The sequence below is a fragment of the Sebastes fasciatus genome, chromosome 10 (genome assembly GCF_043250625.1).
Source record: "Sebastes fasciatus isolate fSebFas1 chromosome 10, fSebFas1.pri, whole genome shotgun sequence".
Lineage (NCBI taxonomy): Eukaryota > Metazoa > Chordata > Actinopteri > Perciformes > Sebastidae > Sebastes > Sebastes fasciatus.
The window spans coordinates 17,582,284-17,597,993 of NC_133804.1; the positions used below are offsets into that span (position 1 = coordinate 17,582,284).

At 39.1% G+C, this 15,710-nt stretch overlaps 2 protein-coding genes across 2 annotated transcripts; one reads left to right on the top strand and one right to left on the bottom strand.

Moving 5' to 3' along the window:
* Positions 1 to 269: 269 nt before the first annotated feature.
* Positions 270 to 5,467, bottom strand: LOC141775359 (phospholipase A and acyltransferase 3-like). The gene is made up of 5 exons (XM_074648649.1): positions 5,313 to 5,467; positions 3,327 to 3,399; positions 2,833 to 2,941; positions 2,075 to 2,343; positions 270 to 1,104 (listed from the first exon to the last, which is right to left on the bottom strand). Exons 2-5 carry the CDS (start codon positions 3,339 to 3,341, stop codon positions 982 to 984), a joined length of 516 nt encoding a protein of 171 aa, XP_074504750.1. The 5' UTR covers positions 3,342 to 3,399; positions 5,313 to 5,467; the 3' UTR covers positions 270 to 981.
* Positions 5,468 to 6,852: 1,385 nt separating this feature from the next.
* On the top strand, positions 6,853 to 12,814 carry ints5 (integrator complex subunit 5). The gene is made up of 4 exons (XM_074648651.1): positions 6,853 to 7,092; positions 8,734 to 8,986; positions 9,226 to 11,202; positions 11,596 to 12,814. Exons 1-4 carry the CDS (start codon positions 6,995 to 6,997, stop codon positions 12,313 to 12,315), a joined length of 3,048 nt encoding a protein of 1,015 aa, XP_074504752.1. The 5' UTR covers positions 6,853 to 6,994; the 3' UTR covers positions 12,316 to 12,814.
* Positions 12,815 to 15,710: the final 2,896 nt, after the last annotated feature.

Below are 15,710 nucleotides of genomic sequence, written 5' to 3' on the forward strand. Positions count from 1 at the left end.
GGGTCTGGGATGGACAGGTGACACAGATGCAATTTAAAAATATTGTAAATGAAAACAGAAAGATTTCAGAGTATTCAGGGATAAAATTAGGTAGCTTATCTCTACATCACTAATACTAATATGCTCCTTCTAATTCAAATGCTTAAAGATTCAAATGAAAAAAGTGACAGAGGGAAATAAGCGAGCAGCTAAAACCAAAACGGACGGGGCCAACATGGTTTCCAGAACTACGACCCGGTGTGAGGGGACACTAATGACACCATCCAGAATCACAGAAATTATTATTTATTCAAAGTAATTACAAACAATTAAATGTCAGGAAGATAAATTGCAATTCATTAGAGATGACAGTCCACATGTGTCCTTTCAGCCCAGGACCCACAGTTCATCAAGGTACTTTTACAATAAACACTAGGCCGTAGTACATTTGACATTATGTGGCTGTTCTGTGAGATTTAGCCACAATATCATCATATTAGATTATTCTGATTTTATTCCAAAGGTTTGACTCAAGTAGCTAATATAATTTCTTCATAAACAACTACCAGCAAAACATTTTAGTTTTCATCAATAGAAAAGACCCCTCCAACCTCTCACATCCTACACAATCCAAAAACTATCTACATACATCTTCAAAATCAGTTCATATTAAAACATTTAAACAAATTTCATCCTGGCAGCTTAATTAGTGGAAATACTGTTTGTTCTACTTGTTTGTGCTTTCTGTAGAAATGTTAAAAAGTCTGAAAAACACAGGGCACCGATCCTGAACCAACCAGCTTTGTTATTCAAACAGAAGAAAGGCATGAGGGACACATGGAGGTAAAGTTGAGTAGACATGAGAGAAATCAACCAAATTCCTGTCTTAATCACAGATGTTTATTGGTGTTCTGTGAGTGATCGTGATAAGTCTACCAGTTAGGCTTCGCTGGTGATCCGTTCATCAAGTCCCTGAACAGGCGGGTTGAGTCGGGACATCAATCACTCTGTGTTCTTGTTTTCTTTTTTGCCGCCTCCAAACAGAGCTCCCACCAGAGCAAAGATACCCAGACCCACCACCACTGCCGCACCGGCCACCATGACGGTTTCTCCGGCCTTACGCACCTGCAGAGGGAAACAAACAGACACCTTTTAGTTTGTTTCACTTTCAAAACTCCATTAAAACTTTCCACAACTCCGGAAAATGTATCACTCACATATCAGGACATTATTCCAGCATATATTCCTTTCTCTATTATAATGTAATGGACAGCAGAAATATAGATTCTGCTGTCAAAGAGGTTTGAGAGGTTTTCATGGTTTTCACTCTATATAGAAATCCATTGTAACTGACTTACTAATAATAACTTTTACCATGCCTGCTTTCTGAAAAAATATAAATTGCTTGTTCATATGAGTAAATTTTCTATTGTCTTATTTTTAGGGATGCACCGATACCGATACCGGATTGGATATCGGGCTGATACTGACTCATATAGCTGGATCTGATATCGGTGACAATGGGGCTGATCTATTCTATACATTACTACTATATACATTATATACTGGAATTTTATTTCCTGTTTTAGTTTTGGCTGTTTTGTTGCTGCATTAAAGAGGTTTACACTTGAATTCTAATTAATGAAATAATTCCTTTTAATTTAGATTTTTTTTTTTACCAAGTTTCTGGTGTTTCTGGTGATTTATTATTTTAATAATAAATAACAATTTAGTAAATTTATATCTATGTATTTATTTTGTTACATTTAGTTTAACAAAGTTAGGAAAGTAATGTTTAAGTCAAATCTGATGTTGCTTTACACATAAATTAATGATCCCACTCACTTCCACACAGTGAGGCATACAGCTTATTGTTTAGACACTGATATCGGATCGGTACTCAGTATCGGACTAAAACTCATAGCCCAGGTATCGCCATCAGTATCAGGACTGAAAAAGTTGGATCGGTGCATCCCTACTTATTTTTTTGGTGAAATATCTTTATGATTTTTTATGTTTTAATCTCACTAACACAAACATTTGAACTCCTTTAATGTATTTATGTTTTGTCTAACATAGGTATTTATCCACCGACCTGCCGGGACTCAGCTTTTCCGTAGCGCAGCTCGTTTGCAAAGTGCTCACAGTTCCCCCTGAAGACGCAGTACGGCAGCTCCTCGCCCACCATGGCACAGGCCTCCCTCACAATGACTCGAACTGAGCGGGGCTCGTACTCCTTGTCCAGGCCGTTGTTGATTTCCCACCGGTCGGTTCCCACCGCGTCCCACAGCTCCTCTTTCTTCACCATGGCCTTCTCCGTCAGAACAGACATCATACTGTTGGCGCCGGCACCCGGGACCTCAGCTAGGGAGAAACAGACGTTACTTGTGTGGGTTTGTGCAGCATATTTTATGGTTTATGAATTATGAATCAGTTCAAACAAACCAATAATCTAATCTGAAATTCTGGTCTCAAAAACTTCATGTGACAGTGAATCTGGGCTGTTTTATGTTCCAGACTGAGACGGTTAGTGTGTCGGAGTAGCAGTCTCGAGCAGTGGTTTTCGAAGTGGAGTTCGTTCACTACAAGTCCATCCATAAGTAACACAATGACAGAATGAATGACTATTTTGGTCATTGGTTTAATACACTTTCTGTAATCAAACATCTAAAAGAAAAAATCCTATCAGACGGGGGACCCCGGGACTAAATCTATCAAATAGGGGTCTAATTTGTGTCAGTTTAGGGGTCCCTGCCGTGAAAAAGTTTGGGAACCACTGGTCTAGACAGTGTGTTTGTGTCTGTGTGTGTGTGTGTGTGTGTGTGTGTGTGTGTGTGTGTGTGTGTGACTCACAGGGTGGTGCCAAGTGGACAATGAAGCCATCGCCAACATACACAGCCCAGTGCTGATAGGAGCCACGGAAGATCTCAATCAAGTCCCCGAGTTCTGGCTTCTCATCATACTTGGATTAGATCAGACAGAAAATATGTTTGACTTTGTAACAGACTGTTTGGCAACAGACTGCAGACAGTGACCAGACTCTCTGGGCTAAACAAAGATTATTTACAGTATATAGTCCAACTGGTGTTGGACTATATACTGTAAATAATACTGTAATAATAATAATAATACTGTAAATAATCATTGTTAAATAATCTACTTGAAATAAAACTGACTTGACTTGAAAGCATTCAATGAAATGTTACATACATTACACTATGGGACACACACTATACAAGTTGCATAATGACATATAATTGCTATAATAGAACACAAGAACAGCAAAAAAATAAACAACCAAAAATAGTCTAATTTTCTATATTGTGATTAGGTGACCATTTTCTAACCAGTGTCGGGGCCATGTCAGTGCTTCTTTCGGCTGGTTTCGACTGGTTTGACTTTCCAGGTGACTTTCAGCTCCTGCAGGAACAAATCATGTTATCAGTGGTGTAAAGTAACTAAGTACTTTTACTCAAGGACTGCACTTAAGTACAGTTTTGAGGTATGTGTTCTTTACTTGAGTATTTCCATTTTATGCTACTTTATACTTGACTACATTTCAAAGGGAAATATTGTACATTTTACTCCACTACAATTATTTGACAGATATAGTTAGTAGTTACATAAAAACAACAACATATGATCAGTTTATAAAATATAATTTGTTAATAATTAAACCAGTGGCTGCTCTAGTTTGGCCCTACAAATTTTTCAGATAGTTTTATTTAAATAACTGATTCCCAAAAAGATTAAATTCTCCAACATTTCACTAAAAATCAAAGTCTAACACAGCACTTCTTAAGAATATATTTACATTTAATGCTGTACTAATAATATAATCTTTATTCCCATGGGTATTGTGTGATCACTCCTTGTATTAATAATAATCACAAGTGGATTATCAATTATACCCAGATGATGTGTCACATGTCATTACAGCTCATCTGTATATATAGTACATCTATATGCCAGTTTTATTGGTACACCTAGCTAAAACAAATGCAGTCTCATACTAAGACTAAGTCCTGTAATAAATCCTACCTTCATGAAGATTATAATATTATAATATAACTTTAGAGAGGAGTTGATTCAATTTCATGATCATTTTGGAGGCTGCAGTTTGTGGTGCTGTTAAATTGCACTGTAGTGTTATACTGAAAGAAGTTTCTGTTATTTATCCTACCATCACTGATATAAATGGGGTGGACAAATTAATAGAAACACCTGTCAGTGTATTATACACTGAACATTATAACCATCATGGAGGTAGGATTTGATGCAGGTATGTTGTATTAGACTGCATTGGTTTTAGCTTGCTGCGTGTAAATTACATTATTATTAAGGCTGTATATTGGCAAGAATCTGGCGAAACAACATGTATCGTGATACAAGGGTTACAATTCAATATATTGCGATATATTGTGATACAGTAAGCAAGTTGATATATTGCAATTTTTCTAATTTTAGGAAAACTGTCAATAGTATAAAGAAACATCACCATATGCATAAAATCTGAGTAAAAAAAGTTTACTTTTTTATGCAATCAGAACAGTGGGCTCTGCATTTGTATTTATCACAGTCCCTGTGACATCCAACATCATAGCACTACTCTGAGAGGGCACACAGGTGAAATAAAGTATTGACTGACTTAATCATTGCATGTAAACTATTAATTAAAAATGGATGCAGGGTTTTTGAGAATTTTTATATTTTCTTACACTTTATTATTATTATTATTATTATTATTATTATTATCATTATTATTATTATTATTGTCATTATCATTATCATTATTATTATTATTATTATTATCAGTACAACGCTATTTAATTCAACTGCACCACAAAACTCCAAAATGACTGTAAAGTTTCATCAACACCTCTGTACAGTTATATTATAACCTTCATAAGGTAGGATCTGTTGTATTACACGTTGTACTGCAATAGGTGTAACTCGTTGTCAAAATGCCAAAGAAGCATATTGGGAACCAGATGGTAACGTTAGTGTGTCTAAATGTTCGTATCTTTATCAAGATAATTGTTAACCAGCACCTAAGACATTTTGATTGTGCTTTAATAAAGAGCTATCAATAATTTAAATTGTCAACATGCTGTTAATGTAGACAAAGTGGGTCATTCGGTTTTAAAGTTTTAGCAATATAAGCTACAGCAAGCGACGCAACATGAAGGTAGCCGGAAGCTACTGATTAGCTTCACTGTGTTGACATCATCCGAACGTTTGTTGCCAACGTTACATCATATATCAGCTATACAACACGTTAGCATCACGGAAACACGGCCCACTGCCATGGCTTTAACAGTCTGTGCTCTTACCTTTAAATATAATGTCCACAGCTCGGTTAAATATCAGAAACAAAACCAAAGAGACATCAAAGAGTCAGATGTCAAAACGCAGCAGAGAGCGATCAGCTGATCTCTGCTCTGTTTATCTGGTGAGCTCCTGACCTTCAGAATAAAAGCATCAACCAAACGTCAAAACGTCAACGTTCACGTTGCTGGCTTCATCTAATAGTAATAACACTATGTTAGTCAAAATAAATAGATAATGACAATAATAATGATAATAATAATAATAATAATAATAATAATAATAATAATAATAATAATAATAATAATAATAATGATAATAATAAAAGAAAAATAATAAAATATATTCCATTTAAATCTTGTACAAAAGAAAAATACCCTTCATTTGCTGGATACAGATCTACAAATACTAGCTTTGCTCCCACTGATATAATTTTAAAATATGTTTGTGTGTTGGTCAGGACAAACAACCACAGTAGAACAACATTTTGGGCTCTAACAACTTGTCATGTGTATATGTCTTTCTTTTTTTAAACTTTTAATAGAACTAAATGTATATGAATAATTGTGTGTGTTTGTGTGTGTATTATCAATTTATTAAAATATATTTTAATAAAATAAATAATTCAACTTTTACAGACAGAATAAGGAAACAGAATTATTAATCGTCAAATTAGAATTTATAAATTTTGTTAGTATTAGATTGAGTTTATGAATGCATCATTTAAAGGTCCCATATCATGCTAATTTTCAGGTTCATACTTGTATTATGTGTTCCTACTAGAACATGTTTACATGCTGTAATGTTAAAAAAACTTTATTTTCCTCATACTGTCTGCTTGAATATACCTGTATTTACCCTCTGTCTGAAATGCTCCGTTTTAGTGCATTTCAACGGAATTGCAACGGAATTGCAACACATTTAGAATGTTTACATTTAAAACAGTGTAATGGTCTAAATATTGTATATTTGTGACATCACAAATGGACAGAAATCCTAACGGCTTATTTCAAACGCACAATTTCTGAATAAGGCCTGTGTGTATTTCTCTGTATATTGAGCGCTTTGATACTTTCACAGTATTTATAAAGCACTTAAATCTGCTTTATAATATAAAAGACATGAAAATCTTACTTTTTAAAATATGGGACCTTTAAAAGAATATATACATACTCAGCCATCAGCTTTCATCTTTTTTTTTCTTTATACTGTGAACAATCATGCTCATTCTTTGGTCAACACTTTTGCACATTTAATCATTTTAAACAGTGTAAATTGCTTGTATATGAAAACATACTTGAAAATAAACTTGTTTCTGATTTCTAATTATTTTTATTTATTTTTTATTTTTTTACCTTTTTATACCAAAAAAGTTTTTTTCTTATATTAATCGTATTGTAATGTATTAGTTTGACACTGTATCACACAACCCTCAGCTGAATAAATAAATAAATAAGTACAGCACTTCCACTCAGTACCACTAGGTGTTGCCAGTGACGTCGGCTGTCATTGTCAGTCGTCCTCTTTTTCTACCGACGAAGAAGTCCCAACATCCGGCTCTGGAGCGCCCTTTCGGTGTATTTCTGTCCTGAAACTGGACAGACAGAGAAAACAACAACAAAAAGCGGTCTCAACCAGTCACATCGAAGCCCCGCAGCCGAGAGGAGGATTTGATGTTGACGCTTGAATGTTAAAAGACCAAACGATGTCTGTGGTGTTGGACGGGAGTCCGCTGAAAGCGATGCAGAGCTCACACACTCACACAGCGCAGACCAATGCTCTGAGGTGAGTAGTGGAGGAGGAGAGGAAGCTGACTGAACTACTACAGCCAGACTCTAAAGGCACTTTAACACATGTTGTATTAGAGTTAACTGTTAGACCTTTATATGTTCCTATTCTATTCTATAGCTCATGTTGAAAGTTACTGAGTTAACCAGAGAGGCTACATTGAGTACTTTTCAGTTAAAGTTATAAAACACATATATAAACATGATAAGCTGTATTGTTTTACTGTGGTTGTTTGTTCTGACCAACACCTAAAAATACTTTAAAATGATATCAGTTGGAGCAAAGCTAGTATTTGTAGATCCAGCAAATGTTGAGGATTTTTATTTTGTACAAGATTTAAATGGAATATATTTTAGGGCTGCAATGCAACTAAGGATTATTTCCTTTATTTATTATTTCCTTATTTTGATTGATCTATCAGTTGATTGATAGAAAATTAATCTAACTTTTTTTTGATATTTTTAATGTTTTTTTCATAAATTTTTTTTATCAAGTTACATCTTCCTAATAATGAGGATTTGCTTGGTTTCTTTGTCTTATGTGATAGTAAACTAAACACAAAAACACCATAAAGAGATTTCTTTAAACTAAGCGATTGATCGGTACATTGAGAACAATTATTTTAAGTTACTGCCCTTTTCTGTTGATTATTCTTGTCATTAATTAGTCATTTAGTGTATCAGATGTCAGAAAATAGTGAAAAATGTCTACCACAACAAGTGACATGCATAGGGCTGTGCATTGGCAAGAATCCTGCGATACGATACGTATCATGACAGGAAATTCAATATATTGCGATACTGTAAGTAAGGCGTTATATTGCGATTTTTTTTTTTTTTGTAATCTTATTTTAGAAAAACTGTCATAGTGTAAAGAACACACCAGAAATACACCAATATAGAATAGGCAAAAATAATACATTCGCACTGCATGCAAAAAACTGCATTGTGTTGCCCCCAAAACTGTATGTGATTATCATAAAGTGGGCATGTCTGTAAAGGGGAGACTCGGGGGTACCCATAGAACCCATTTTCATTCACATATCTTGAAGTCAGCGGTCAAGGGACCCCTTTGAAAAAGGCCATGCCAGTTTTTCCTCTCCAAGTGTAACTTTGGAGCGTTTTTTAGCCTCCTTCGCGATAAGCTGGTAAGACATGGTTGGTACCAATGAATTCTTTAGGTTTTCTTATTTCATATGATGCCATCTTCACTCAATGGCTCTACGTTCACTAGCTATAAAACTGAGCTACATCCGCCTGAAAGATCAAATAGCTGCCCAATTTTTAAGAGGTTAATTTAAAATCGATAAGGTGTTTTGGAGAATCGATACGGTATCACAACACATAATATTGCGATACTCATGTGTATCAATATTTTCTTCATTTTGATTGACTTTTGATTAGTCAATCAAAATGGTAATCGATAATGAAAAGTATTGTTAGTCGCAGCCCTAAAATATGTTGTTCTCTTTTTTATTAGTGATGTATAAATGGATCTTTATGTCTGAAAGAACCTTCCCTTCTCACACACATAGACAGACACTAGACACACACCTCTTTTTCCTCGTCATTTTCTGCTTGTCGATACTAAACTTCCCACTCTGCCCATCATTTCATCGTGTACACTCTTCCCCTCTAGCGCCCAGGAACTCTCCCAGGAGATCAAGTCCTTCATCAGTGGCGTTGACACGGTTCAGGGCCGGAAGCTCAGTGTCCGGGAACACGCCCGCTGTGCTGTGCGCCTGCTGCGCTCGGTCCCGGCCTGTCGAGGGGCGGTGCTGGAGCACCTGAGGGGCGTGTACAATGAGCACGTCTCCGCCTTCCTGCACAACCTGGAGACGGAGAACGATGCCAGCTCCGGGGTCAGCTCCAACCTGGAGGACATCATACAGGTGCGATGACACGAGGACACACATGGAACTTCTTTTAAAACTCTTACCATATCTTGAAAATATTGAAAGATTTATAAAGATTAGAACATTAAATTGGTTTTATAGGCACACTAGAGTAAGAGATCCAGACCCTGCCTAATCTCTCGCAATCTTAAATGTTTTCCTGCATTCATAAAAATATAATAATCATTGCGAAATTCCCCGGAAAATGATCTTAATGTATTTCTGTTTGTCTGTAGGAGGTTCACGGCGTGCTGTCAGAGTTCATCCGTCTCAACCCCCGGGCCTGGGCCCCTCTAGTGTCCACCTGGGCTGTGGACTTGTTGGGTCAGCTGAGCAGCAAGCACGCCGGCCGCCGGGTGGCCCCCCACTCCTCCAGCCTCAACGAGCTGCTCCAGCTCTGGATGTCCTGTGCTGCCACCCGCTCTCTCATGGAGGCCTACTCCCAGTGTTTGGCCGCCATGCTGGCGTGGTGCCCCGACGCGTGCGTGGATGCGCTGTTGGACACCTCGGTTCAGCACTCTCCGCATTTTGACTGGGTGGTGGCTCACATCGGCTCCGCCTTCCCGGGTACCATCATCAGCCGAGTGTTGGCATGTGGACTCAAAGACTTCTGCTCTCATGGCGCTAAGGACCAGGGGCTGATGGTGATGGGGCAGGATAAAGGCAGCAGAGTGCCAAAGATTGGCTCAGTGGTGGGAATCCTCGGACATCTCGCAGTGCACCACTCAGACAGCATCAGGAAGGAGCTGCTCAGGATGTTTCAGGAAAGCCTGAGTCCGTCAAGCCCCATGTCTCCCACTCCATCCTCAACATCTTGGGAGAGTTCCCCTCAACTCCGTCGTGCTGCAGTACCGTTTCTGCTGCAGCTGGCTGCAATGTCCCCCAACCTCTTTGGTGCGGTGTCTGCAGAGCTGGTGGAGCTGCTACGCCCTCCTGTCCTGCTCCAGCTGCAGGCCTTGCTGCAGGGCATCCCCAGAGAGGAACTGGATAACATGCTGGGCCTGGCTGTCCACCTTATCAGCCAGAGCCCCTCAGGAGGGTCCCGGGTCCTCCGTTTTCTGGCAGACACGGCGACCCCGGCCTCGGTCATCATCTCCGGCCCTACACCCTCCCCTCACGAAGGTGTCAGAGAAGGCTGCGATCGCCTCCTCCAGATGCTGCTTCTGCATCTCCACAAACTGGTCTTCAACCTCTCGGATGGAGCTGAAGTCAACCCCCATCGCCCCGCTTCCTCTCAGCCCCAGAGGGTCATCCCCTTCCTGGAGGAGCTGCAGTCTCACGTAGGAGAGCTCTGTGCCGAGACGCTGCGACTGGAAAGGAAGCGTCACCTCTGGCTGCACCAGTTGCTGTGTCTGCTGTCGGTGTATGGAGGTCCCAGCGTGGCCACTGAGGCCTTCTGCCAGCTACTCACCCAGGCCCACAACCCAGAGGAGCTGGCTCTGGCCTGGCAGCTCCACACCACACTCTCCTCTTGCATGGTGGGACTCATTCCCGCCGCTGTGACTCGCTGTGTGGCCCAGATCCACACACACACTCTAGGGCCTCGGCAGCTGAGGCAGCTGCTGCTTAACCTTGCCGCAGCCATCCAGAGTCAGGATGAGGAGAGAAGAGGAGCAGCCGGCGTTCAGTCCTCCATGGCCATCCAGGTGGGCTCTGCAGTCTCAGGACACCTCCATGATTTTGGCCCGCTCCTTCTCCACGGTGACTCCCCTGTATCTCACGCTACAGTGCGCCTCCTGTCCTGTAGCCCACTCCCTCGCGCCTCCTCCCCAGCACACCTGCTCGTGCTCTCCCGTGCAGCCGTCACTCATTTCTTCCTGGCGCTGCGGAGGAGAGGAGAAGGAGGGAAGGTGGGGAGAGACGGGGGACAGGCGGCCGAGGCGGTGAACTGTTCGGTCCTGCTCCTGTCCCGTCTCGCAGCGTATTCACCGCTCACACTCAAAGCGGTACTTCAGCAGCTGGTCGAGGGAGCGCTGCATAGAGGCAACGCCGGCCTGTTTGGAGGGCAGATCGCAGACATGTCTGGTGCCCCTTTGCCTTCCCCAGCTTTGTCTCCTGACATTGGAGCATCTTTGCTGGATATCAACTGTCGGTTCGGTACCACCGTCAACTTTTCTGGCAGCGTGTGGTCTGTGTTTCATGCCGGGGTGATTGGCAAGGGGCTGAAGGTCCGCACTGAGATACAGCTGCCTGACCCGTCGGGGGTCATGCAGGTGAGTTCGACAATTTGAGAACTATAGTTTAACACAGTTTCAAGCAAAATGTGGATTAGATAACAGAGATTTTTCCCATTGAAGTAGGTCATGAATGCACATTTCAGCAGTCTTATCAATCAGTTTGAACTTGAAACTACATTTTCACATAAATATTTGACAGGAAATTAATAACAATAACATATTGGATGGAGGTAGATCTATGTGGGTGACCCACCCAAGCAAATTCTGAATATTTCACATACTGCAAAGATGCAGAAATATATAGAATTGCATCCTGTATGTGACTGTTATCTCAACTACACCTGAAAATAATTAGATACTGTACTTATGTGTTTTTTGTGTGCTGCAGCAGACTGACAATGTGTCGCAACCATTTTCTTCTCTCTGTAGAACGTCCAGACTCTGCTGACCGTTGTAGTCCAGTGTTGCAGCTCCTCTGGTCTCAACGGCTCCATCAACGGCTCACGACCACCGTCTGACCCCGACGAGCCGCTGCCCATCAACGCCGAGGCAGCCAAGGTTATTGCAGTTACAATGGTGGAAAACGTCTGTCCCGATGTGGCCAACGGTGAGCTGTCCTGGCCGCCAGAAGAGCACGCCCGCACCACGGTGGAGCGAGACATCTACATCCGGCGTTGCTTCGAGGCCCACCCGGTGCTCTTCCCCCTGCTTCAGGTGGTGGCAGCCGGACGCCCGGCTCTCTGCTACTGCTCAGCTGTGCTCAGGGGCCTCCTGGCCACTCTGCTGGCCCACTGGGAGTCGTCCCGCGAGGCGTTGTCCACAGACTCCCCGTGGCACCTCCAGGCCTCCTGCACCCTGGTGTCCTGCATGGGAGAGGGCCAGCTCCTGCCTCCTGTGCTGGCCAACGTCCACGAAGCCTTCCCCCACCTCACTCCCTTCGAGGTGCGGCTGCTGCTCCTGGCTGTGTGGGAGTACGTGAGAGGCAACGGGCCCATGCCCCAGAAGTTTGTCTTCAGCTCAGAGAAGGGGCTGTTCTGCAGGGATTTCTCACGGGACGGTGACGTGGCGAGATACGTGGCACCGATTCACAGCGTCCTGCATAAAAACATTGATAGATTGGGACATCTGTGCTGGCGGTTCCAGCTCTAAAGGGAACTATGTAGAGCAGGTGACAACGGATGAATAGAGACTGTAAAATAGACGGAATACCGTGTTACATTGCTCCAAGAGTGGACTGCAAAGTTGCTTTCACTGTACTTCAGTTTCATACAAGTATAGCTGTGTGTGTGTGTAAGTATGTGTAAGTATGTGTGTGCGTGTGTGTGTGTGTGCGTGTGTACCTTTTGTACCATATTTTTAGACTTGATATGTTTCTAACTAGTTGTTTCTGTGACAAAGACAAGGGGACGAGAGAAATGGCACACATGTACAATATGTTAATACAGAATTTGCTCCACACAAAACACAGCCTTTAATGTGTCATTTTGGTGGGAAAATACAATTTAACTGCTAATTCATTTTTAGATTGTTTTTTGTGTCATTTTCAGATTTCTCACGTTCTAAAATTGTGGCTAAAAACACGCCTTTCATCTCTTGTTAAATGCCCAAAACTGTTGTTTCAACCACTTTATAAAATAAATCATTTGGTCCTAGAATGTGTCTTGAATAGAGCATCCTTTATAATGCTAAAATGTTTTCTCACAGGACTCTCTTGGTGATTAACGTGATCACCACTACAGTTGGTATCCTCTAAGCCGGTGGTTTCCAACCTTTTGTGTTCATGACCGCTTAATACGAAGCATCAAATCGCAGGGTAGCGGTTCTTCCTTCTTAGAGACTGTTTCATGTAAATAAGTTTTAGAGGTAAAGCTGAACTCTATTTCACAAGAAAAAAAGCAAACATTAGAGAAATTCTGACAAATAAACGTAACTTATTTTTTTTCATTTTAAACCCAACTAATGACCTCAACGTTGTAAACAACTGAAAGGGTTTGGACAAAATAATGGGAACACCTGTACATTATAATACAATCTATTAACCCTGCCCATGTTTGTATTTAGGGAGGACAAAATAACACATATTTGACAGCATTATTCAACACAATTCAACAGTTGAAAATTGGAATAGAGTTGAATCAAAACCTTTTTTTTCTTGTGACCCCGTAAAATAATGTATAGGGATGCACCGTTCCGACTTTTTCAGTCCCGATAGCGATACCTGGGCTTTGGGTATCGATACCGAGTACTGATCCGATACCAGTGTTTAATTAATAAGCTGTATGCCTCACTGTGTTGAAGTGACGGGGATCATTCTTTTATGTGTAAGGAAACATCAGGCTTGACTTAAACACAGCTCTGAAAAACAAAATGTAAAAAAAAATACATAGATATAAATTTACTGAATTGTTATTAATTATTAAAATAATAAATTGTACACCGGCAACTTGGCAAAAAAAATTGTCAGAATTAACAGGAATTACAATTCAAGTGTGAACCTGTTTAATGCAGCAACAAATTGGTCAAAATTTCCACAGGAATTACAATTTCAGTATATAACGTATATAGTATATAAACATAGAATTTAATTTAATAGATCGGCCCCATTGTCACCGACATCGGTTTCAGCTATTGTAATCAGTATCGACCCAATATCCCATCCGGTATCGGTGCATCCCTATTAATGTGATGGGTGTCTACTTGTAATCCCATATCACATGTTATAGCCTCAAATTGAAGGAGACCATATTTCACAAGATGAAAGTCAAAAGGTCAACATAATTTTATGTCATAAAACAAATCATCTTGTGACCCCTTAGATTTACCTTCGGGCAGGGGTCAGCAACCTTTACTATCAAAAGAGCCATTTTAGGCAAAAACAGAAATAAAAAATCTGTCTGGAGCCACAAAACATTTGAGCATTGTGATGAAGGTAACACAGTTTATAGTCTAAGTATATATTATATAAGTCTAATGCAGTGAGGGCCCAAGTGCAAATGTACTACGGAGTATTATGGCCACATTGAGGGAAAAAACTTTACAAGAAAAAAAGTTGTAATATTATGAGAATAGTCATAACTTTACGAGAAAAAAAGGCGGAATATTGCAAGAATAAAGTCATAACTTTACGAGAAAAAAAGTAATATTACGAGAAAAAAGTCAGAAGTTTACGAGAAAAAAAGAAAATAACACGTGAAATTACTATTTTATAATATTATGACTTTATTCTCATAATATTACAAATTTTTTCTCATAAACTTCTGACTTTATACTCGTAAACTTCTGACTTTTTTCAAGTAATATTGTGACTTTATTCTCATAATATCACAATGTTTGTTCTCGTAAAGTTATTACTTTATTCTCGTAATATTACGACTTTTTTTCTCATAATATTATGACTTTTCTCGTAATATTATGACTTTTTTCTCGTAATATGACTTTATTCTGGAAATCTCAGATTTTTTCCCCCTCAATGTGGTCCTAATACTCCGTAGTACATTTGCTCGTTGGCTCTCACTGCATTAGACTTATATACTATATACTTAAACTATAAACTGTGTTAACTTCATCACAATGCTCAAATGTTTTGCGGCCCCAGACAGATTTTTAATTTATGTTTTTGCCTAAAATGGCTCTTTTGATAGTAAAGGTTGCTGACCCCTGTCTTAGATTTACCTTGGGGGGATCCCCCGGTTGGAACCACTGCTTTATGTAATAAAAAATGTATTCATATAAATATTCACAAAGGTAGGATTTATTTCAGGGCTGTTGTAGTGGATTGCATTAGACTGTACACGTGTAACCACCACTTTAAACGTTGCATTGGGTGTAGTGGGACGAATCATGCAGACTGAATGTGTGCACTTCACTGACTGGAGCGTGGAGATGACGTGTCCAAGCATGAGAGGCGTTCACGTACATCCTCCTTTTTACGTACATCCTCCTTTTTACGTACATCCTCCTTTTCACGTACATCCTCCTTTTCATCATCAACCAGATAAAAAAAGATGACCCCTACGATTAAGTAAAATCAACCTCCATAAACTAAGTGTTATAATCTAATAATTTAATTCATCTTTTTTTAGTTTAAAGGGGGAAAAAATAATAATATTTAGAGTAGATTATATAATATATATAATATAATATATAATAATATATAATATCATATTTAAAATACTTTTTAATATAATATAATATATAATATAATAAAATATAATATATATAATAATATATATTATATAATATAATATATAATATAATATTTAAATTACTTTTTAACGATTTAAATGACTTTTTTAATATAATATAATATATATAATAATATATATTATATAATATATATATTTAGATTAGATTATATCATATATAATATACATAATATAATATATAATAATACATAATATAATATTTAAATCAATTTTTAATATAATATAATATATAATATAATATTTAAATTACTTTTTAATATAATATAATATAATATAATATATATATAATATAAAATAATATATAATACAATATTTAAATGACTCTTGAACGCTCTTTGT

Excerpts from the sequence above, each read along its gene's own strand:
- LOC141775359 (XM_074648649.1), bottom strand. Across the intron at positions 2,344-2,832 it reads TGTCCACTTGGCACCACCCT|CTGAGGTCCCGGGTGCCGGC; the intron begins GTGAGTCACACA and ends GTTTCTCCCTAG. Across the intron at positions 1,105-2,074 it reads GAAAAGCTGAGTCCCGGCAG|GTGCGTAAGGCCGGAGAAAC; the intron begins GTCGGTGGATAA and ends TTCCCTCTGCAG.
- ints5 (XM_074648651.1), top strand. The coding sequence starts at position 6,995 with ATGTTAAAAGACCAAACGATGTCTGTGGTGTTGGACGGGAGTCCGCTG. Across the intron at positions 7,093-8,733 it reads GCGCAGACCAATGCTCTGAG|CGCCCAGGAACTCTCCCAGG; the intron begins GTGAGTAGTGGA and ends CTTCCCCTCTAG. Across the intron at positions 8,987-9,225 it reads ACCTGGAGGACATCATACAG|GAGGTTCACGGCGTGCTGTC; the intron begins GTGCGATGACAC and ends GTTTGTCTGTAG.